General features: G+C 37.4%; 2 protein-coding genes across 2 annotated transcripts; one reads left to right on the top strand and one right to left on the bottom strand.

Annotated features, from left to right (window-relative positions):
• Positions 1-2119: 2119 nt before the first annotated feature.
• On the bottom strand, positions 2120-8796 carry LOC139738707 (charged multivesicular body protein 1a-like). The gene is made up of 7 exons (XM_071649341.1): positions 8661-8796; positions 5925-5944; positions 5486-5563; positions 4680-4826; positions 4266-4334; positions 2866-2925; positions 2120-2357 (listed from the first exon to the last, which is right to left on the bottom strand). The coding sequence occupies exons 1-7, from the start codon at positions 8674-8676 to the stop codon at positions 2142-2144; spliced, it is 606 nt and encodes a 201-aa protein (XP_071505442.1). The 5' UTR covers positions 8677-8796; the 3' UTR covers positions 2120-2141.
• A 115-nt stretch (positions 8797-8911) lies between these two features.
• Positions 8912-20856, top strand: LOC139738705 (RNA-binding protein NOB1-like). The gene is made up of 8 exons (XM_071649340.1): positions 8912-8983; positions 13495-13627; positions 14372-14505; positions 15000-15074; positions 15758-16327; positions 16834-16931; positions 17440-17581; positions 19947-20856. Exons 1-8 carry the CDS (start codon positions 8912-8914, stop codon positions 20220-20222), a joined length of 1500 nt encoding a protein of 499 aa, XP_071505441.1. The 3' UTR covers positions 20223-20856.
• The last annotated feature ends 2661 nt before the right edge of the window (positions 20857-23517 follow it).

Below are 23517 nucleotides of genomic sequence, written 5' to 3'. Positions count from 1 at the left end.
GTGAACAGAGAAACTAGTTAGTTATAGTAGGTATTTTGTTATAGCAGATCTCTTTATATCGAGTTTCCGGTGTACCAGGAAATAACCTTCGAAGTCAGTCCCACCTGATATTGCAAATGTTGAATATTTCAGTGTTTCTGTTTTTTGAGTGTGTGTGTGTGTGCCAATTTTGCATTTTATTTGACTAGAGTAAAAATAAAAACACGAAAATATTTTGGTGATACATGAAGACGGATAGAAATACTCTTTTCCACAAAATTATCATCACGTGAACTGGAATAGTTCTTGTGAAGTCGAAAGTGTCCACATTTTCAGTATATAATCTAGTGACATCAATTAACATCTTTACTCCAAATTTTACGAGAACTTTAAGGCTAACAAAGTTTGGAGAGTTTAGCAGTTTTATGACGGATGAAAAGAAGTGAGTCAGGACTAGAATCCATAAATACTCAGTCTTACCAACTAGAGGCACACTGTCTCACAATATACAGTATGTGCAAAATACACAGCCTGCCTATTGAAACTGACATTATCCCCGTGGCCAAATGGCCCAGAAATAGGCCAACACCTGAAGACAGTTACCATAATATGTATGTTACAGATAAATATGTTGTTGCTCTTCTACATGCTAAGCAAACTTTTTAAAAGATCTGTTAAAATGCAGTGTATCAAAGCTATGCTGATCAAAAGACACGTTAATTGGTATTGTGATCACTTATCTCGAGGTTACATACATGTAACATTCAATTGTAAGATAATTTACCTCACCTTTTCACATTTCTGCTTGAGAAATCTCAGAAACATAATCATTACATACTCGCCAAGAAACTTACATCACTAGCCACTACATGCTTCAATACATGCGAAAGAATCATTATCAAGGTTCCTTCATATTTCTTTAGCATCCATTCACAGATTCAAAACGTCATAGATCGACCACTATATGTTTTGTATATTTGCAATATTTTATGTATGTCTCCAGCTTGATATTATGTACTTCATTTAATTTTGTTATATTTGATGTATTTTTTCATCGAGAAATATGAAAATAAATCGAAATCGAAATCGAAGACAGTTACAGTGAATAAACAGCGCAATCACAGGATTCAAACATTAGATATGCAGTCGTAATGTTTCTATCACAGTGGTGGAGCAGGATTACAACAAACATTATGTTCAAATGTCCTTCAACTGCATAAAGCGCATAATGTACACTGTCTTCATACAGGACAGAATTATGACCAATCATGAAGAGTTTGCAAGGTACTGTAAAACAAGTAATATTCACGGCATGAAATTTTCGCGAAATTGGAGCCAATGGCCTTTTTCGCCACATGAAATTTCTGTGAAATACCACCAATACTCGATGCTTGTACTGCAGACAAGAACTTTTGTGTGCATTTCAATTTTGTGAATCTTGGCTCTCGCTAAATTCGTGAAATTTAAGTGCACACAAAAAATTCTGGTTTTATTGTGAAAAGACCCATTTCCACATCAAACATCACGTACAATGGAAACTTGCCTACTCATTCTGAATAGAGTCATACTTCCTGTTGAAATCAAAGATTACTTAGGGAAAGGATAAAACCCTAGAGTATCGTAAACATTAGCTAATTCACTGATGATGTCTATCACCCACATGGTGTAACCTTGTATTATGGTAGGGAAAGGGCTTGGTAATCTTCTGTAAGTACAATCATCAAACCTTTATCTGTGGCATAGGGTCATCTATACTCTGTTCCTCGTATGTCCTTCTATATGAAATCAGTGTTTGCTGGGCACTGTGATGTTAGAAATCGCCAAGAAAATGCCAAACTAAGATCATTACAGGACTGTCACGGATACAGAATATCAACACATATGCACTGATCTGAAGAAGCAGCCCATTTTTTTGATGTATGACACAAGCAACTGGACTGAGATGCTGAAAAGATCCCACCTACACTCATCTTTCATGTCTTTGGCTGAAATGAAAGTAAACTGAAAACACTACCACAGTACTTAGCTCACTTTGTTTTTGACTTTTTTTTCTCAAATGTTAGCATCTGGATTCATATTTACAAAATAATGCACTATAACATGAAAATACCTCACATAATGGGGGGGGGGGGGGGGGGGGCACACCAGGGCGGGGTGGGCAATCATTCCCTGAGGGCCTGCAACCTGCGAGTGAGGTGGTCCTCCTGCTCCAGTGTTCTCGAGCCCGAGGCCAGAGTGGCTGACCCCGGGGCTGGGGCAGCGGTCATGTCGCTGATCAACTCCAGGCCATTCTCCTCTGCCACCTGGTGGATGAGACTCTCCACCTGGTCCTCGGGCGTGGTCAGGGTCGTGGCAGCACCCATGGAGCCCTCCAACACCTGTAAATGAGGACAATTTTGGACATCATCTAGCAGTTGGACTTTTCATACCTGAAAATGGATCTTTAAAAGAAAGTTGCTTGAAGCAAACTTAAATAACAGGTGCCACAAATCAGCTAAATTTGGGGAAACAAATTGATCAGCTTTTACTGAGAAATCTGCAAATAACTGACTGCTGTTGAATCATCTTGCATGATGTTAAGGTGATTTTTTTTTTTAAAATCACTTGTGAGGTAATTCTTGTAACAGGAAGTGTATGCACAGGTAGAGAGAACTTTTTGCCTGCAGGAGTCTTTGAACGTAAGTATGCTAGCCTGGACATTCAGGGAAACAAAGGGAGAAGAATCACAGGACATCAACATTGGCTCTTTATAAGTTTTCTAGGGAATGGAAAATTAATCCTCCAGGTATTATTTATCTGTTTATCCTTCCCTGTCCTACATAGCAAACAGGGCAAATGAATATAGCTTGTCCGGAGAAAGGCTGTTGTGCCAGTACTGGTACTTGCCTGAGTATGTACATCCAAGTCCTGAAACTGCCCTTCAAATTTCTCCATGATGGCCGATATCTAGAAACATAAAATGATCCCAGACCAGAGAAGAGATAAAGTGAGGAGAAAAAAAAATGACAAAGAATATGATGATACAGATCATATCTCATTATATGTATTCAGTGGTATCTTACAAACAGATTTCTTACGGAAGACGGTAAGAGTTCTGAACAACAAAAATACTGATATAAGTTTTAAAATACTGTACTACAATATTATCAATGAAATCTAAAACTATGTTTATACAATATTTTATGCCGACATTGGTGTTATTTTGTGGGGATGTTGCAAAAATGAAATTATTTTTCCTCCTTCTAAAGATTCATGATTTTTTAGAGAAAGGTTCTTACTCCAGTGACAATATGTAAATTGAATAAGTTGATCTCTTTCTGGTGATCCATATCCCAGTTTTCTTGCACTGACTGAACACACCTTTGTGCAAGGCCCTTTATACTGAATAAGATGGTCCTTACTGGAAAGCACACGCTAGGGAAATCAAAAGTATGATGTATATTACATCAATGAAAACAATCCCTAGTCTCAACAGTAACAATTTAATTTCATATGATTGACTTGATTTGTTTGATGTGCCTGTTGAGAGAAATAAATGTTTGTGACCATGAAACCCTGGGACTGATAAGGCCCCTCCAAAAAACAAGGCAATAAGGATAAAGTGCCCTGCCTAGGGGCACAACAGCTGCAGCCATGGGACTTGAATCAGGGACCTTGTCATTGATGGTCCAGTGTTCTATCAACTCATTCACAATAGCTGCTAAGAACAGATAAAATTGAGTATATGAATATAAGAACGACCCAAGTCCAATTTTTGGCCAAATTCAGTTTGACATGGTAAATTGTAGCTTATGCATGGACTCATCTTGTGTATAAATGATAAATCCTAATTACTCCCGGAAGTGCCTGAAATGAATGAGTTAAATCTTATATTAATGTAAGAATGAAGGACTTGGGTCATTCTTACATTCATATAATAGCGCCCTCTCCCATCCTTCTCCCATTTCTATAGCAGAATATCATGTATATGAATCAAAGAATGACCCAAGTACACCACACAAAATGGCCTCTCCACAATTAATGTAAATGTTAATTGTCATAATAATATATGTTCTAATTTGTATATACAATGTTGCCTTCCCATCACATTTAAATAGAATATTATTGGACAAATAAAAAAGATATGAAGTTTTTTTTAGTTTACTCGAAATGATCTTCCATGGACTTGGGTCGTTCTTATATTCATATACTCAATTGTTGACAGTTATAAACACAGTACTACCATGTGACTGGATTTCCCCATAAAAACATTGAAACAACAAAATAATGTAGAGACAGATTCCTACCTTCTGCAGGTCCATAGACTGCATGGCTTTGTCCAGTCCTTTTACGACCTGACCCATATTCTTTGTAACCTAATTGAAAGATGATATTCAAAGAAATATAACCTTACAGTGAAAATGAAGATAATTAGACAGTTTTACCACATTGAATGAAATCAAATTGGGACACCTGAAAACATTGTATGACTCAAAGAGGAGAGCAGTATGCAGCACAAAAACGACATGTGTTGATATTCCATGAAATCAGGGCATCCAACATAATCATCATTACTCAATACATTCTACACACATGCACCAGCATCTCTCATATCATGCAGTAGGTCTGCTCATGCTACAAGCAACTTCATGGGATTTATGGTGTTAATGCCCAGTTTTGCAGCAATAACTCAAAGATGAATTTTAATCATCATCTCTCACCTGTTTCATGGCCATAGCAGACTGTATCCTTGATGAGACAGCATCGACTCGGGATGCCATCCTAAGGAAGTTGAGGTACTCACTCTTCTTGCGGATGGAGTTCTCAGCATATATTCTGGCCCCCTCTGGATTCCCTTGCTCCAGAGCCTTTGTGGAGGGGGGGGGGGGGGGGAGGGGAGAGAAATAGATTGAGTACATATGAAGAAAAATCATACTTTCAACTCTTACACACTTGCCAATACAGACATGTCAGAGATGTTTCAAAGAGGAACAATCTATGACCTGATGGATATACATCTGGAAGGGCATTGATACATGAACATAATCATATGGAAAATGAAGAATTTTACTTCAGACCTGCTATCATTAACACTCCATAACTTTTTAAGTTGTACTGATCCAAGTTCTTGGCAATAGCACAATCATCTAAAACACCAAAATAGGAAAATTGAAATGGAAGGTCTAAATGAAAAACAAAACAAAACAAAACAGAAAGATACTTAGAGAGATGCTTGAAATATAACACCATGCTATTTCAATATATGCAATATTGGCAAGGTCGCATTATCAACCGAATGCACCATTTTCTGATTTGCTTTTGTTCATTTTGTTTCATCTTAAAGCCTTCTACATGTTCAACTCAGAACATTTTCCATGCAGTTTGTAAATTCTTATTATTTTCTTATATATGCATAATTATGTTAGAAATCACTGACCAAGGGTGGTGACAATACAGTGTTATACTTTGAAATGCAATGGACATGCAGTATTGCATATCCAGTTAGAGATTAGACTTTTTTTCTTACCTTTTTCACTTTTCCTTGCTGAACCTTCTGTTCTTTTTCTGCTTTCTTTGCAAACCTCTCTAGTTGTTTTGAAGAAAACTGTTGTTACAAAACAAGGGGGGCATCAAAGGTGATAATCACACAGTTAAAGATTACTTGTGGAGACTATATTCCACATAAATAAAGTATATACATAGATATAGCATGCAAACTATGAAGAGAGATTTCTACACTTTCTAACAACTAATAACAATGATACCTTTTGTATCTCTTGTAGGGTGTAGATTTGAGTACGAGATTTAAGCTATTTTAAATTCCTTGCATGGAATTCTACAAATCACCATTGACTTACTTCAGCTTTGACAATCAAATGATTGAAAAGTTATGCTAACAGCCATAAGTTCCGGAATCATTTACAAATAGAGAATTGTAACAAAAGAATAAAGAACTATTTGTTTACCTTCAGTTGAAAGAGGACATCTGAACAGGATTGATTTGGCATCCACAGGTAACATATATGAAATACAAAAGAACAATTTCAACATCAACAAATACAGTGCACTCCCGTTACAATGAACACGGTTATAACGAAATTTCGTTATAACGAAGTAAACCTTCTGGTCCCAAAATTATTGCCATTAATGTCTATGGTACAATATTCGCTTATAACGAACACGGTTATAGCGAAATTTTCGTTACAACGAAGTCTCTTCCGAGCCCCACGGACAAAGAAAAACAAAAGAAATGTGCTCCATTATAACGAAATGCGGATCGTTTTCGAAAATTCGTAGTGGAACAAGCATGGGCGAACGCTTTACATCACAGTGTGTTCGCTCCGTGTGTCACGCATAGTTTCCGTCAATTTTATGCTCTCTTTAATGTAATATCCAAACGAAATTTAAAAGGTACAGTGTACCATCCCGTTTCACATATCTGCACAGTGTAAGATGAGTATTCAACAAACAGAATATGATATATGCATGGTTTCCTTGTTTTTGTTATATATTGTATTTGTTCGGTTATAATGAAATTTCGTTATAACGAAAGAAAACTACCGGTCCCGAGCATTTTGTTATAACGGGAGTGCACTGTAGGTTTAAAAATGCAAAAAAAAATAATGTTCTCCTTCCACACACACACATTGAAAATTTTTTCCCCTGCTTGGCCTCTTTTCATCTACAAGTCAAAAAAGCACACCTAAACTTTAAAGTAAGCATTAGGACTTTGTTGAAGGTTTTTTTTTTTGAAAAAAATGGAACAAAAGGTTTACAAAAGAGAGTACACTAAAAGATATTGGAAGGAAAGAAAGAGAACTTGCATTATAAAGGAAAGCAAGGGGAGATGGATATGTTTTAAAAGAGGAGAAAATCAAAGAGAAAATATAGATTGAAAAACAGAAAAGCACTGAATAATAGAATGAGAGATGAATTAAAACTGGATGAACGCAAAGATGAATAGGAAGGAAAGAAAGAATTATAAAGGTTGAAATGTAAATTAAAAAAATGATTCATTAGAATGACACATAAGAAAAAAAAATATATTGGAGGGGATAGAAAGGAAAGACCCTTGTAGTTGGAGGGAAAAACCCAAGAAGGAAACAAACAACTATTAGGCACAAAGTACAGTCAAATAGGAAATTGAGAAAGTTAGATAAAAGGAAATCCACAAAGAAATGATTGATAGGAAGGGAAGGGAAATTCAGGTATAGATTCTACCTGAAAATGAAAAAAGAAAATATAGAAAAGAAAGAGAAAGATACATAATTGTAAGTGGCAACACACACTCGCTCACACACTCAACTGCTTTGAAGCTACAACCGCTAATGCAAGACTTGGTCGGGGAAAAGAGAAACACAAATTTTAGCTTGTCAAGGTCACCATAGAAAAAGCTGCTGTGTGGCTACACTCATACCAAATTAATGATCAACCCTTAGTGCATGCACTGAACGCATTCATACTGTGCTTGTGTACAGAGCAGCATTTCAAGCAACCAAGATTTTCCAATGATTTTCTGACACTTCGTAAATTACTAAAAGTGTTAAAACTTAACTTCTATTCGACTTTGGAGACTCAGATGAAAGTATAGTATTTTAGGTTACTGAATAACAAGGGTGAGTTTGTGCATGTTTAGAGATCATTTGACAAACAGGTGCAAAAGTACAATAGCACAAGAGTTCTATATGTATAGTGAGGTGCCCGCAACTCGTCAGGGGCCCGAATACCGTCACCCCGCTTAAAATTGTTTTAAGCGCACTAAACAAAAATTTATGTCTAGGACTGTGTTCAGTACGCTTGAAACTTGGCAGAGCTACCACAACCAAGCAAATTTTGGTGAAAATCGAACAGTTTTTCGCGAAAATCTGAAATTTTAATCGGAATAGGACACTACGTGTAAAGTATCACCACTGTCCCCGCACGCATCTTTTACGTGTATGTCTATGGGAGCATCACGGTCACCCGCACACGTCTTTTACGTGCTTTGTCTATGGGAGCGCAGGTGACGAGTTGCGGGCCCCTTCCCTAGTGCGCAACTTTTTCGCATCGTTCGCGTTTGACGACGATAGCTGCAAATTTTCTATATCGATCAGTGAGCTTGTGATTCCATTGGAAATTTCAGCATTTTTCCTGTATGTGAGATGAATTTCAAAGAATTTCAGTGGCGAAATGTGATTCAAATATGCGCAAACATTAACGATGACGAGGTGCGGGTCACCCAAGTATACCCCTCCCCCCCCCCCCCCCCCCACCCCCAATAACCTAAAGACTTGGGGTTGTGCTGGGGTTCGTGTTATTTTAATTACCCCATCGAGATCATTAACTTGATAATACTTTATCATACATTATAGATTATTCATAGCCTAGACATACAAGTAAATAATATCACTTATTAAGTTCTTTTCAATTTTAGCAGCCTCACGGGGGGGGGGGGGGGGGGGGGGACATGGAACTCTTGCCAATGGCATGATGAGACTGAGAGTATATAACTTCGCTTCTTTCAGCCTTGACAATAGCGTGAGTTTTACTTATGAGCTCAGAAGATGCACTCATCATTAAGAATCTCTAAGGAGATTAAACCCCAACACAACACCAGATAGGTGGGACCAAAAAGAAGTGTTGACTGTATAGACTAGCTACACAGCTGCACAGTAGGCTAGACACAACAATCACCTACTGCCGATTATTTAAAAACGTCTTACCTTGTAGGTCAGGCATGATAGTTGGTGCCAATAGTTACAGGAAGTGTATAAAATGTTCCGACGAGCCCTGAATATATGAAGGGTGTTTATACAAAATCAATTGTTTACTGTGAGAGCAGGATCGTATGGATTTGAGTCAGCTCACTTAATTCCTATTTTTAGGATATGACAACAAATAAAACGACGCATTAGAAAGCCTGCCATCTAGTGTTCACACAGCATACATCAACCTGCAATGCATGGATGCAGCAATGGCGAAAACCTCAAGAGTAGAACATGTGGTGGTGGATACTGTGGCATTCTTTCGGAATGTCCAGCTTCAAGTGAGTACAAAATATTTTCTCAGCCTAAGTACGTTTCGTGCTTTCTGTACGAAGCGAAGCCATTTTCGTTAGATGCTGAAAGTCTGGGCAAGTGCATCATTGTAAAATGCCTCTGCGCCGTGGTGGTGACTGGAGTCAGTCCCACATGTTTGTTCTTACGTAGAGCTTACTTACTTGGAGTTTACTTGGATGTAGAGACGTAAAGCGTTGCTTATTTGCCCCTCCAGGTTTCATTGTCCCTCTGATATGGGCTGTACTTTAGGGGATGGCTGTTCCAGTGTTTCTCAAGGATAGATTTGAATTGATTAACACTTGATGCTCTGACAGCTGCGTCTGGCAGAGAGTTCCAATTGTTACAACTGTGAACAGAGAAGGTTTTTTGTCGCAACATATATTTGGATCTGGGTTTTCTGACTTTCATGCAGTGGCCTCTGGTTCTGGAGCTTTCAACCAATTGAAAGAATTTGTGTACATCAAGGTGGTCAATCCCATTCATGATCTTATAAATTTGTAGAACCTCTGCTCTTTGTCTCCTGTATGCAAGAGTCTCCAAACCCAGGGCTTTCAGTCTGTCTGGATATTCCAGGTGGCGAAGATGTGGAAGTTGACGTGTGGCTCTTTGCTGCACTTTCTCTAACAAATCCTCATCTCTTTTGAACATAGGACACCATACCGAGTTGCAATATTCTAGTGTGGGTCGTATGATGGACTTGTAGAGCTTAAGCCATCCTCTTTCATTCAGGCTAGAAAAGGATCTGTTCAGAATGCCTAGCTTGGTATTGGCTCTTTTGGTTATCTCAGCAACATGCTCGGAAAAAGAAAGTGCAGAGTCAAAGGTCACTCCAAGGTCTTTCTCCTGTTCAGCTACAGGGATCCTGCTTTGGCTATCAGTTGTAGATATGGTGTAGTCATTCTTCTGGTTCCGTTTCCCATTGTGAACAACTTTGCATTTTGTGATGTTGAATTGCTTTCTAGACAAAAATTCAAGGCCCAGCCTACACTACACAAGACAGTACAGTTGTATGTATCGATGACCTGCAAATCTTAAACTTTACACTGTATCTCCCCATCCTACAAGTACATTTCTGTAACAAGATCGAGCGACAACTTCTTAATTATTTACAAAACATTTAGATGTCTGTATTGACACGCTACAACTGGTGGCCTTCACTGAACCGCTTCACCAGCTGCAGCTGCTGTTCACATTTATCATGTTTATTTTGAATGCTACACAACTATTGATCTATTCCTAAGTTTTGATAGAGCTATTGGAATTTGGAAACAACATGAATTATAAACAAGAGAGAAATGAAGCAAATCAGTGAATCGCAATCATTAAAATACACCTATTTTCTCTTGCATATTTGTTTGGTGTCCATGGCATGTGTTCTGTTATGAGCGAATCACCTACATTAAGCAGGACTTAAAGGGATGGTACAGTATTGGTGAAGATGAGAATTGAGCTTTTAGCTTTTTGCGAGATACCAAGAAAATGCTTATGATATAGTACAGAGCATACCATTTTAAGAGGAATTCGAAGTTTATTTGATGAAAATCGGGTTTTGAATGACTGAGACATCCAAAAACAAAGCGATCGTAATAAAGTGTGGATCCCACACTCTATTAGAATTGCTCTTTTTTTGGATATCTCAGCCATTTCAGAACCAATCTTCATGAAATAAATGTTGAATTCCTCATAGAATTACATGCTCTTTCATATTTCATAAGAGGTTTCACATCATCTCACCAAAAAATGTTAGAAACCTAAAATTAGGTCTCAACCAAAACTATACGATCCCTTTAAGTTTTCAAAAAGGCGAAAACATTGAATATAAATTTATTGAACAATTCAGCCTAAGTCCAAAGAGTAGTGAACATTTATGAAAAATAATGCAACCTCTTTATATGGTTTCATTAATTTTCTGAATGAGTCAACATTTTGTCATTGGTGTCCAGTGTGGACACGAAATGTTATGAGCAAATCAAATGTGCAGAATGACAACCTCTCCTTCCAATAATAGAGATTTATTATCCATACAGAGGATTTTTAGAGCCCAAATACAAGTGTTATTTTGTTGATGCACCTCATAACCTCCAACCCACTTAGAAAGTTTGTTGAACTCGACCAATATTTTTTTGCCGAGGCGACCAATATTAAGAATATTGGACGGCAAGAGGGGGATTCCCCAAAGTTTTGATAAACTGCACCGTGATTGGTTGAGATATACGAGATGACCCGAAATATGAAGTGAAAACGTCTGTGATTGGTCAATCACGAATTAACTGAAATATCGTTTTTTCTAAAATTCTGTGTTTATACAAACAAATTTCATTCAGTATATTAGTTAATTCGACATTGATCTAAGTTTCCTTTGGAATGTACATCAAAATACATAGATCACATAGATCTGGGAATGAAGTGGACTAACTTGCACTGAAGAGTGTACCATACCCCATGTCAGGATGAGTCGAAATTTGTGCATAGCTCGTCCAATATTTCCTTGTATTAACCTCAAGGCCATCCAGATTAGTTTTGTACATGTTCTGTGATATTTTGGTTAGTAACAGAGTTTTGAAAGGTTTAAATGATTCAGTTGTTGGTCTAAATGAATTTACCAAAATAATGATTTGGCGTAACGGGACACTAAATTATGAGAATGACTATTGCTTTCCATTGCAAGGCATGGTAACTGGGGTGTTTTTAACGCACAACTTAGAAATGCAAAGTGCTGTAGGTCTGAAAATCCATAGGTACACATTGTGGATCTGTTGATAATAATAACACAGTGTTTTAAAATTTTAAACAAAGTTCATATTTTGCCCCAAATGTAACACAATGGGTACCCAGTATCTGAGCCATGCTCATATATTAATAAAATAATCTGGAACCTAGTAATTTTTTGCTAAAATTTTGTGTTGTATTAATCAAGCAGACATCTCTGGTTCAAGAAACCAAGCTAATTACTAAATTAGCTCTGTCAAAAAGACAGCAATAAGAATAAGAAGAGAAAAGAAATGCCAACAACATGCATGTACCACAGCTGCATATGTACATGTACCTTATTACCAGTATTAAATTTTACTATATTTTAGATTTATATGCCAAGTTTAGATGTACTTGGCACATCTAGCAGCCTGTGAATGAAATATGACAAATTGTTTAACATTAAATACAATTATGAATGCAATGAATGAAATGTAATGAATGATTGTAAATTTGTATACAAAATCAAGAAATATTTCCCAGATCACTCACATGGAACCCAACAGGCAGGCCAAGATGCTAAACAGCTACACAGGTGGCAAGGTGCTCCATAAGCACTTGCCCAATTGCCTATGGCAAGTGAAAATCAAAGTTGGGCAAGTGTTTCGGAACAATGAGAGAAAATGGTGGTCTGAATTGGAAAAGCAATAAGTTTTGAAGCCACTTTAATTTTTTTCACTTTTCCCCGTACAAAATCACAAAGTCAATCATACAATTGTACATAAAGCCCAAAGGTAATGACTGTGTAAATTTCATTCAGCAACTTTCCAATACTTGCATGAAGAAGCCCCAATGCAATGCAACTCCAACACTTGATTAACCCGAGTTTGTTTTTCTAATGTGTGTAAACGTGCAAACCAATGTGGGCTGTTTATTCAAATGATTGTGTTTTATTAAGCCATTGACTTCCAAGTGATTATCAATTCTGTATCAGTTTCTTATATTTTGGAGTTTCTTTTTTGGGCAAGTAAACTTTATGTTGGGCAAGTGCTCTGCAGCAATATGAAAATCTGGTTCCCAACCAGGCAAGTGGTTCAAAAAAAAAAAAGTTATGTAGCACCCTGAGATGTTTATGGAGCTGCAAGCAGGTGTCACAATGTTTCCTGTGATTCAGTCTGCCACCTTCATTCTTGAAGATTCTTGCAAACCTTTTTTTTTCTTTTTTTGTGGATAGATACATAGGTGGACCACTTTATCGAATTGGCACCCTACTCTTTGCAATTAGTGAATGAAATACAATGTAGGATCTTTTATGTGTGTAAATTATGACTAACTCACACAAGGGACATCCATTTAATGTCGTATGCAAGGGACAGAGTGTTATGCCTCTTACTAGAGGGGACAGTATGATTACACACAATGTGTTGCTCAGACTCATAAATCAAAGACAGGTCATGTGATTTAGAAGGTGCTAGCAACTGAGCCAAATCACCAAATTGTGAAAATCAAATCAGTTATTTTGTAGTCCTTTCGCTGGGAAGCTTTTACAGACAGTTGAGATAGTGATAACTTGAATGCTAATCATGATTTAGCTGTGGTATTTTGTACCAATTACATTTTCTCTCTCTACCTGTTTTTCCGTAATGATGTTAGAAGTCTTCATTGCCAGTAAATGATAAACATGAGTGCATTATTTTTTTACTAAATTGCAAAATAAACTGAAATGATATTGTTTCAATGGAAAGTGGAAACCAATGAAATATAAGAAATACAGTTGTATCAAATATCTTGTGATTGATCACTGCAGGACATTGCTGAGAATGTGCACACACTACAAGTAGTGGTGAATGAGATCCGAGACAAATCAACAAGGGAAAGATTAGCTGTTCTTCCTTATGAACTCAAGTTCCGTGAGCCTTCAACAGAATGCATCCAAATTGGTAAGTCCACACTAATAGCTGTGAACAACAATCATCAGTGGTAGGATTGGTTACTGATTTGTTTGTTTGTTTGTTTGTTCATTTTTCACCTGAGAAGATGGCTGGATAGCCCATATTCAGCTACGTTAAGCTGGTCTTCCATGGGGTCCAGTTGGATGTGAGGTGGGACCACTTCACCGGGTTAAACACCCTGCTCTTTGCGATGAATGAATGAAGCGGGATCTTTTACATGCATGAGTTGTTACTCTCTCATACATGGGCCTCCATTTTATGTCCTATCCGAGGGACAGAGTGTTTTGCCTCTTGCTAGAGGGGACGGTATGCTTACGCACAACATTGCTCAGTCCAGACACGGGTTCGAACCCGGGCCTTGTGATCGTGAGGCAGACACGCTACCGACTGAGCCAACTCACCGCCCTATACATGTTAAATGAACAGTTGCTATTAGTATGTTAGTGAAACAGCTTGGACTGTACATTTGTGATAGCATTATTCAGCACTGTATCAGAAAGATTAACATACTAAAAATTAAGGTACTGGACATTTAATTTTTTGAAGAATGGTTGTAAAGCTGTAAGATGAATGATTGTGTCTTTTGGTTCTGTGTCTTCCATTGTTGTAGGACATGTCACAAAATAATCACTGAGACAACCATACATTATTCTCTTATGTAATGATTATTGAAAATATTCATTATTTTGAAATGTTTTATTTCTAGTGTGAGTATGCTCTATGTAATTTCAGTGTCAAATTTTGCGAGGAAGACTGGAGATTACCAGAGTCTTTCTGCTGTGGACATAAGGGTCCTGGCCCTGACATACCAACTGACCAAAGAACATGTTGGAACAGACCATCTTAAGAAAGAGCCAGAGAAAAGGGTGAGTGAGCATTTTATAATTCATATGTTAATGTCAAAATATTTCTTTTGCAGGAGGAATGATCCAAGTTTTCCTAATGTGTCCAACTTTCATCATGAAATTTGTGGAACAAATATCACAAGTCCCTGTGTTCATGCATACATGTATTTCTGTTTTGACTTGACTGGTTGTGTTTATCATTTCTACAGAAAAGTGTTTCTGGCTCAAACACATTTGAGATTGCACATTTTTCAGCGTTTCTAACCCCATGATTAAAACTGCTTGGCATTTATCAACTGCCCAGATCTCCCTGAAAGTCATTTGGAAACCTTAATTCTGTGCCAGAAGTGAGTGGTGAACTTTTTCTTTTCTTTGTGAAGACATTTCATCATAAAGAGAGAACAAACAAACAAGCAAACAAACAAATAAGCAAATATTAATTCATTTGTAATACTGTTTGTGTATGCTGCTGATGTAGAACACTGCTAATGATAGCTAGTCATTTGTCATTTCAGGTAACATATTCTGCCTCCAAGAAGCCACTTGAGAGTGTCAAGGATATTGCAGGCTTTTATTACCCATCCAAGCAGGTAAGCTCAGAGTAGTGTTTTGTATAACATGATTCTACTGAAGATCTAAATTTAACTGTAAAATGCCAATTTTTAATATCAAGGGTGCTTGATTTTAGTGCATGTGTATGTTCCATGCTGCATAAATCTTTTGTGTATCTCACATTTTACTCTTATTATGGTTCTGTGTAACTACAGTTCTATATTTTTAATTTTGCTTGTAGGAACTCTAGATGTGCATGCAAAATAGATGCTGTATACACTTTATATTTTGCAAGTCTATTATTTTGGAAGTGGTTGAATTCATAATCAACAACTACGGCGATTGTATGAGGAAGAATCATTATCACTCTTGCAGAGAATAATTAGATTTCCCACCTTGGATATGATGAACAATGCATTCATGTAGTGGGAGATAATATTTTTAAAAGGCACTTTTGACTTTGAGTCATATGGTAAATGCTTGCGTCGAGTCGTATACTGGGTATTGTCAACCATCTCTTCTTTGTCTTCTTTTCTTTCATTTTAAATTGTCTGTCAGTATTTGATTTCTGAGCTTCTGAGCTTTACACTTGATTATTTCTTGATCATTTCTATATAAATATCCTCTGTTCACTGTATTTTGAGAGGACTTATTCTTGAGTGCTGTATATGTGAGGCCTGTATGTACCATTCTAATCTCTACTTTTGTTACCCACTTTCAGGTGGATGATAAAATTTCAGTGCTCACTAGTTCACACTCAGATGGTCTGCAAAAGTCTGAACCAGCTGATGTTGAACTGGAGTTGACCAGCATTCAGGAGAAAGATGGGACATTTGTTGATAATAGTGCAGAAAAGAGCCAAGATGTGGTAGCAGACCACAAACAGAGTGGCAGGACTAGTGAAAGTGAGGAGAAGGATGAGGGAGATGGAGCCATGGATGGTGTAGAGGAGGACAAGGAGAAGGAAAAGGAGGGGGAGGAGGAGGAGGGGAGGACAGAGCATGACCAGAGTGAAAATTCACCCCCTAAGAGCAGGTCAGTGGATGTAATGGTTGATGGAGAACAGGAGGAGCCGGTGGAGGAAGGTGTGGATCAACAGGATGAAGATGAGGGAAAGATGGAGGATAGAGAAGGGGATGATGCGGATGGGGATGAAGATGTGGATGATGATGAGGCAGGGTGGATCACACCTCATAACATCTCGCAGGTCAAACAGCAGATGGGTGTGAAAGACGAGGCAAGCCTGGAAGGTATCAGGGTTGGCTGCATGACTTCTGACTTTGCCATGCAGGTGAGTAGTACCTTACCTAACAAGGCTTACATGCCATGTCTGAGATTCTCAGTACTTTAACAACACATTTAGCACATTAATAAGAAAAAAAAAATACAGATCTATGAAAAACATTCAATCCAGATCACGGGGTATTGATGAACTCATGTTTTGTTTGCTTGTAAGGTTCTTCAAAATGTCTTTATTTGTGATTCCTAGTTCTCATTGTAAATGTATGGTATGTACATCTGTGTCACCGCAAAGAGAAAACATTTTCTATTCTGAGCTACAGTTCTAAGCATCTGGTATACCTCAACGTAACATATTTACCATATTAGTTAAAAGAATATTTGAGATTAATTTTCATTTGCATTATCAAATACATAAATATGGATGTTTAACTTTAATTTGACACATGCTGTTATGATACAGGGATTACAGGATACGATCTACATGTTAACCTGAAATCGGGCTGATATTGGAGTTGACCTCTAAACAGCTGATTCAATTCTTTGTACTCACATTAGAATGTCCTGATCCAGATTGGGATCCCTGTAATCTCGGTGAATGGAATGCTGATCAAGAGAGCCAAGAGTTTTGTGCTCCGCTGCCATGATTGCTTCAAGTGAGTTATCTTGTTGGAGAAGAAGGTTTATTCTTGTCAGTATTGTGATGGACACTGTCGTTCGATTACATGCAACCTTTGAATGTGTCTTGCCCTCTTCAAGACTTATCCAGAGTACACTGTGGCCAGTGGAGTGTGATGGATAACTTTAAACACATCATGATTTTAGTGCACATGAGGAGCTGTAGGAACTAAAGTGCTGAATGAGGAAATATCTAAACATCTATTTCCTGTGGTATATCATGTTGTGTAAGATTGTAATTTTTATCAGGAAGTTATGTCAAACTTATAAAAGTATATTGTGCCCATCTCAGACTTGATAATCCTGGATTACATCCTTCAATAACAACAAAAACATGAATCAAGCTAATTGTGAAGAACATTATTCCCTGTTGATGAATCAGTAAATTTCAGGAAGCTGTGCTATGTGGGATAACCACTGCTGGAATTTCTCTTTACAGAGTGACTATGACTGATTTATGACTGCTGATGTATTCTGTTTTCACAGAGTGACACATGACATGAGCAAGATTTTCTGTCCCAAATGCGGCAACAAGAGTTTAGACAAAGTGACGGTGACTGTGGATGAGGATGGGACCCAGAGGTACCACATGTCCCGCAGGAGACCTCCCAACACCAGAGGCATGAGGGTACGTCATACATGTAACTTGACATGTCCATTATAGTCAGACTTACTTTGTATGCCTCAGATTCCTTGGTAATGATGTGCAGTAGAAGTCATAAGCTGAACTAGAAATGTCGCTATGGCGACTGATGCCTCCGCCATAATGCATGATTCTCCCAGTAGGCATATAGAACAATGTCCTCACAATGTGTGATCCATGACAGTTTCACATAACTGGCAAAATACTGAAATGGCAGGTTTGTCAGAAATGTCTTGAACTGGGTTTGCTATAATTTTCTAAGAGTGTAGGTACACATATTTGGGGAATTGAGAATTTTTACATGAATTGTGATGGACCTTTTTATAAGTTTATGCATTGAGTAATTTCCAAGGTATGAAGAAAGAGTGTAATGACGGTACAAAATAGATTTTTTTTTTTTTTTTTTGGGGGGGGGGGGAGGGGGCAGCATTGAAACATGGCCTTTGACCCTTAACCTTTGACCTTTGACCTTCTGGCTCGAAATTTCCCAGAGAATCTCCATTAGGTAATGCATACAGTATTAAGTTTTAAAACTAATAATGCAAACATTGCATATATATACTAGTATATGAGGGAAGTAGTAAAATTTTGAGGAGTTGACCTTGACCTTTGACCCCCTGACTATTGACCCATGACCACTACATTCCCTAGATAATCCCTGCCCGTCAGTACATGCATATGTACCAAGTTCCACAAAGATACATTGAACCATTTGCAAGAAAAGTGATATTGCAACATTTTCACCTAACCTTTGACCTTTTGACCTTTGACCTTATGACATGAAACTCTGGAGCATCTTTACGCAGTAGTACATGTCCACATCAAGTTTCAAGAAAATACCTTTGGGCATTGCATAGATATGGGGGAAATTGCAACATTTGTAGCATTTGAACTTGACCTTTTGACCTTTGACCTGTTGCCAATGTCACTAAAATCTACTCAACTAATTGTCCCATCATACATCATCCTTGGACCAAGTTTGGTAAAAGCTGCTTCATCCAGTTTTGAGTTATCACGTAAATAGATATATTTTATGATGTGACCTTCATCTTTGACCTTTGACCTCTGTCCGATTTCACTGAAAAACTAATCAAGTAATTGTCCCATCATATATTATCCTCCAACAAAGTTTGGTGAAATTTGCTCCATCCAGTCTTGAGTTATCGCATAAACGGATACAATTTCAGGATTTGACCTTGACCTTTGACCTTTGACCTTTAGCCGATTTCACCCAAAATCTTATCAAATAATTGCCCCATCATACTTCATACTTGGACCAAGTTTGGTAAAATTCCAGTAAATATTACTCAAGTTATCGCGTAAACGAAAGCGGACGGATGGACGGACGTACGGACGTACGGACGGACGGACAACCAGAAAACATAATGCCTCCGGCACCACTTCGTGGCGGAGGCATAAAAATCTTCTGCAATATTTCTAGGAGTAAATGAAGGTAGCTTTGCATTCCTATTCAATGGTGCAGTAATTTGCACCCCAAGATTTAAAATTATGCATTTGCCCATTGGTGAATGACAATTTGGCCATGATGTATACCAGATAAGCTTTGACCTCAAATCCTCAGCATCACTTGTATAATTGTGAGAGCTGTGCATTTGCATTTAAAATAAATGTCAAAACAATCATGAAGCTGGTTGCCCAGATTTTTACAGGCAGTGTAACTCCATGGGTGCCTGTTATCCCTGTCAAGAGGACACCTGGGCCCCATTTCATAAAAAGTTGATATGACAGCAAGTCTTGCTGTAATGGAAATTGTCATGGTAATGATAAGAATTCAGCTTCCTGATTGGCTGCTGCTATGGGAAGTTGCCATTCTAGCAAGGACTGCTATCCTAATATCTTTTGTGAAATGGGGCCCAGATTTGTCACTTTGATTTCATTATGGTAACTGTAAACATTATTATCAGACTTGCCAAATGCATGCTTTTTCAAGCAAAGGCCTGAATTTCATAGGTTTAAATGAATTTCATAGGTTTAAATGAATTTCATAGGTTTAAATGAATTTCATAGGTTGAAAAAAAAAAAAGTGTTCATATTTTGGCTAGAATGATCTCATCACTGCACCTTGTATGACTTTCAAATGAATACAATGTACATTCAAATAGGGTATTTTTGTGATGATGCACATTGCTGACAAGAGATACTTTGGAAAAAGTTTTCTATTAGTGCAGAGAGCCAGATTGTTCATAATGTGTGGTTGTTGTAAAGTATGGCTCTTCGTTATTTACTTGCTTTACAGTGCATTGTTCCACTCTGATGTTACTTTATAGATACTCTGAATTATTCATATCATTATTACTTTTTTACCTCTACCTTGTTCTCCTCAATGCAGTATGCCCTGCCCAAACCAGAAGGCGGTAAGCACGCCACCAACCCAATCCTCTTTGCTGATCAGCATGTCCCACACAATCGGGAGTCTCGCAAGGCTCGGCAGAGGACCAACGTCTTTGATCCAGATTACGAGGCGATGGCTTCACCATTCGCCACACGCGATGTAACCAGTCGCTCAGCACAACTCGGGGTGCGGCACATCGGGGGTCAGGGCTCTGGCCCCAGGCGGAATCCTAATGATAATAGACAACAGAAGAAAAAAGGCAAAAGGAGATGAACTAGCCTTCAGGCATCTTGGTTTTAGCACATAAATACTCACAAAGACATTGTATGAAAATCAGCCGGAAGACTGGTCAAAACATTTCCCAGAATGTTTGGCCCCTTCTCCATTCCCCCCACCCCCACCACTAAAATTAGCCACAGACCAGTTTTGAGTCAAGTGAATATGACTCAGTTTAATTATATATATAGAGTGATTATACCTAGCTATCAAATCTGGAATGAGTAGCTGAAGTATCGTCAAGTCAGGAGAACAGACCTATTCATTATGGTTCATCTTTTTTTCTTTTTCTTTTTCTTTTCTACTGACATGATGACTGTGGAGGTCCTTTTGTTTCAATATTCGAATGCTCCCATCAAATCAAACAGACTCTCCTCATCACTTCTTTACAGGCATTTATTACAGTATTGTTTCCTACAATGTCTCTCTCTCTTTGGATGTGAGACTTTCCACATTTAGAAATTGAATCATAACTCATTGGAATCTTATGGTACTCGATAGTAAGTAGCGAAAATTCAAACCCTCTTTGCACTGTGAAACAGATGAACCTTGAATTAGTCCACATGCTGTAGGCTTTTCGTGAAGGTTGATACCTGACTCAATACTGCATTGTTAGAGTAGGAAACCAAAGTGTACGAAAGTGTCTATTAAATACAGAGTATTCCATTACAGGATCAAAATACTCTTTGTCTTGTAGAAACATAATAATTGATACGTTTTGGTGACTTTGTAGTGAAATAAAAGTTTTTGGACATTTTCCCATCATTTTGTGAGCATGAAGACTGTTTGCAGATGAACAGATATGTTAGCATGTCCACTCAATGCATGCATGCAAAAAATTCTACATAAAATGCTGCCATACATCTGAGCTTGGGTATTGTGTTATGTCTTTTACTGCTGATTTTTAGCCATCAACTTTTCCAGTAGTATTTTTAATTTAGTAGAATTGTCCAGTTAGTGTACACAGCATGTGGGATATGATTGGAATTTACAAATTTTGTATAATGTGCAAGAAACCCAAGCGAGGTGAGCGAGTGATTGCTATTGTCTGTTTACCTTGCCAGTAGCTTGGTGTAAATCAAGTGTAAGATTTCTTTTTGAATTTTGTTGGAAAAAGGACAAAGCAATAACAAGAAGATATGAGATATAGCAGATGTGTGGTTTCAATAAAAAGCCCAACAAATACTTATTCCTCACAGTGATCTGTGTCCAGATTCACTTTACTTAATACATGTAGAATGAAATCAAGCAGACATTATGGTGTTAAGGAGAATGAAATCCAAAGATATACATGGGTTGAGTGAATGCAGCAACATTACTAAAACACATTAGTGAAAGTTTGAGGACAATTGGACGATCTATGTACATGTAGAAGTTATCAATTTTTTAAGTTTCAGTGCTGCCATTGCTGAATGGGAAGACTAAAGTTTGTGACATCACATATGGAAAACAATGTTACAATAAAAAGAAAATTCTATTAAAAATAATTTTACTTTCCTGGGGCCCTTTGCATAAAAGTTATAATTATGGTAACTTTGCCATCCAGTGGTAACTTCCATGGAATTCTTGATTTTGATTGGCTGTTGAGTATTATTGCCGTGGTAGTTACCATTGGATGGCAAAGTTACCATAATAGTAACTTGTATGCAACGGGCCCCTGGCATGTTGAAAGAGCACTCAACTTTGCCTATTTCAGAAAGCAGGGGAAATAATATTACCCTTAACGTAATGTCATTAACAAGTCTAAGGAATGCATACTGTTTGTAGAAACTTAAATTTTTGTGGGATTCTCCGTACATTTTCTTTCCGGATTATTTCCATTCCGAACGTCTCAAACTGTAGTAGTCTTCTCATCCAGCAATGGCTGCACAGAAATTGTAAAATGCAAAACTTTTGAACAGATTGTGTGATTTTTGTCAAACTTTCACTGATGTGTGCAATTAATATTGCTGTATTCACTCAATTGACATGTATATATCATTGGGTGAGAATACTATGGCTTTATTGGCAGCTTAACACCCTTATCATTCTCAACCAACAATTTGACTTCCTTTCCCCTTGTGGTTCAAGAATATACATGTATGACATTAACCAGTTCACATGCAGACATGAAGCAGTAATGATACTTGAAATGGCTGATATATCTAAAAAGCAAGTAAAACAAAGTGGTTCTAATCAAAAGTGGGTCCCACCTTTTATTAGGACCTCTTTGTTTTTGGATGTCATAAACATATATGAGGTGAGGAGATATTATCAACAGCACAAGTTTCCCATCGACCGATGTTTCCTTTTTTTCAGCAAATATTTATAGGGGAATTTAACCCCAAATATAGGTCGGTTCAGTGAATGCAGAGTATATAGTACACATTAGTGAATTTTGATAAAATTTGACAATCTGTTCAGAAGTTACGAATTTTGAAGGATAATCGATGTGCTATCATGAATGGATAAGAAGACAATGTGATGTCACAGTAGTAGTCACATTTCGACGACACTGCAGCATTGTTTTGAAACATTTATACATATTTTACAGTCTCCTTTTGATGAAAAGCCATCTTGCAGCCTATTATGATTAAGGATTGTGTAAAATCAAATTGAAGAATGGCCACTGAAGGGGGCATATACATTTACCTGTTCTTAATTTAGCCTCCCATTAATTGATACTTCGTCAAAGGCAGTGATATCAAGTGTCTGTGTAGTGGTTGGTACTTATCATTCAGTCCTTAAATTCTCAGCTAAAAATGAGGAAACTCAAGATCAAATGTGCAGGAAAATGATCATTATCTTCAATCCATTGTCATAACACATTTTCGGGATTTTCTGGTACTCAATTTTTTGAGAGAACTGGTATATTATCATATATATATATATATATATATATATATATATATCATATATATGTATATATATATATATATATCATATATATATATATATATATATATATAAATCATATATATATATATATATATATATATATATCATATATATAAAGTCAATTCAATTCATTCTATTGATAATCATAAAAGCTGAAATATATACAGTATAAAAATGTGTCGGGGAGTTCACAAGGGAAGCCAAAGGCTTGAGACAAAATGTGATCCCCTTTAAGGAGTTGAATACATAAAAATATACAAATATATATATATATATATATGTGTGTGTGTGTGTGTGTGTGTGTGTGTGTGTGTGTGCGTGTGTATGTGTGTATGTATGTATGTGTGTGCGTAAAGTTGCCACAAAACCCATAATGTTCGAGACAACTTAAAGCTCTTCTCATTCTCAACAGACG

This window comes from Diadema antillarum, unplaced genomic scaffold, assembly GCF_040938485.1.
Source record: "Diadema antillarum isolate AM-2024a unplaced genomic scaffold, OU_Dant_1.0 seq00000765_RagTag, whole genome shotgun sequence".
Taxonomy (NCBI): Eukaryota; Metazoa; Echinodermata; class Echinoidea; order Diadematoida; family Diadematidae; genus Diadema; species Diadema antillarum.
The sequence above is the reverse complement of the archived record's forward strand: the minus strand, read 5'-3'. Positions and strand labels throughout refer to the sequence as shown.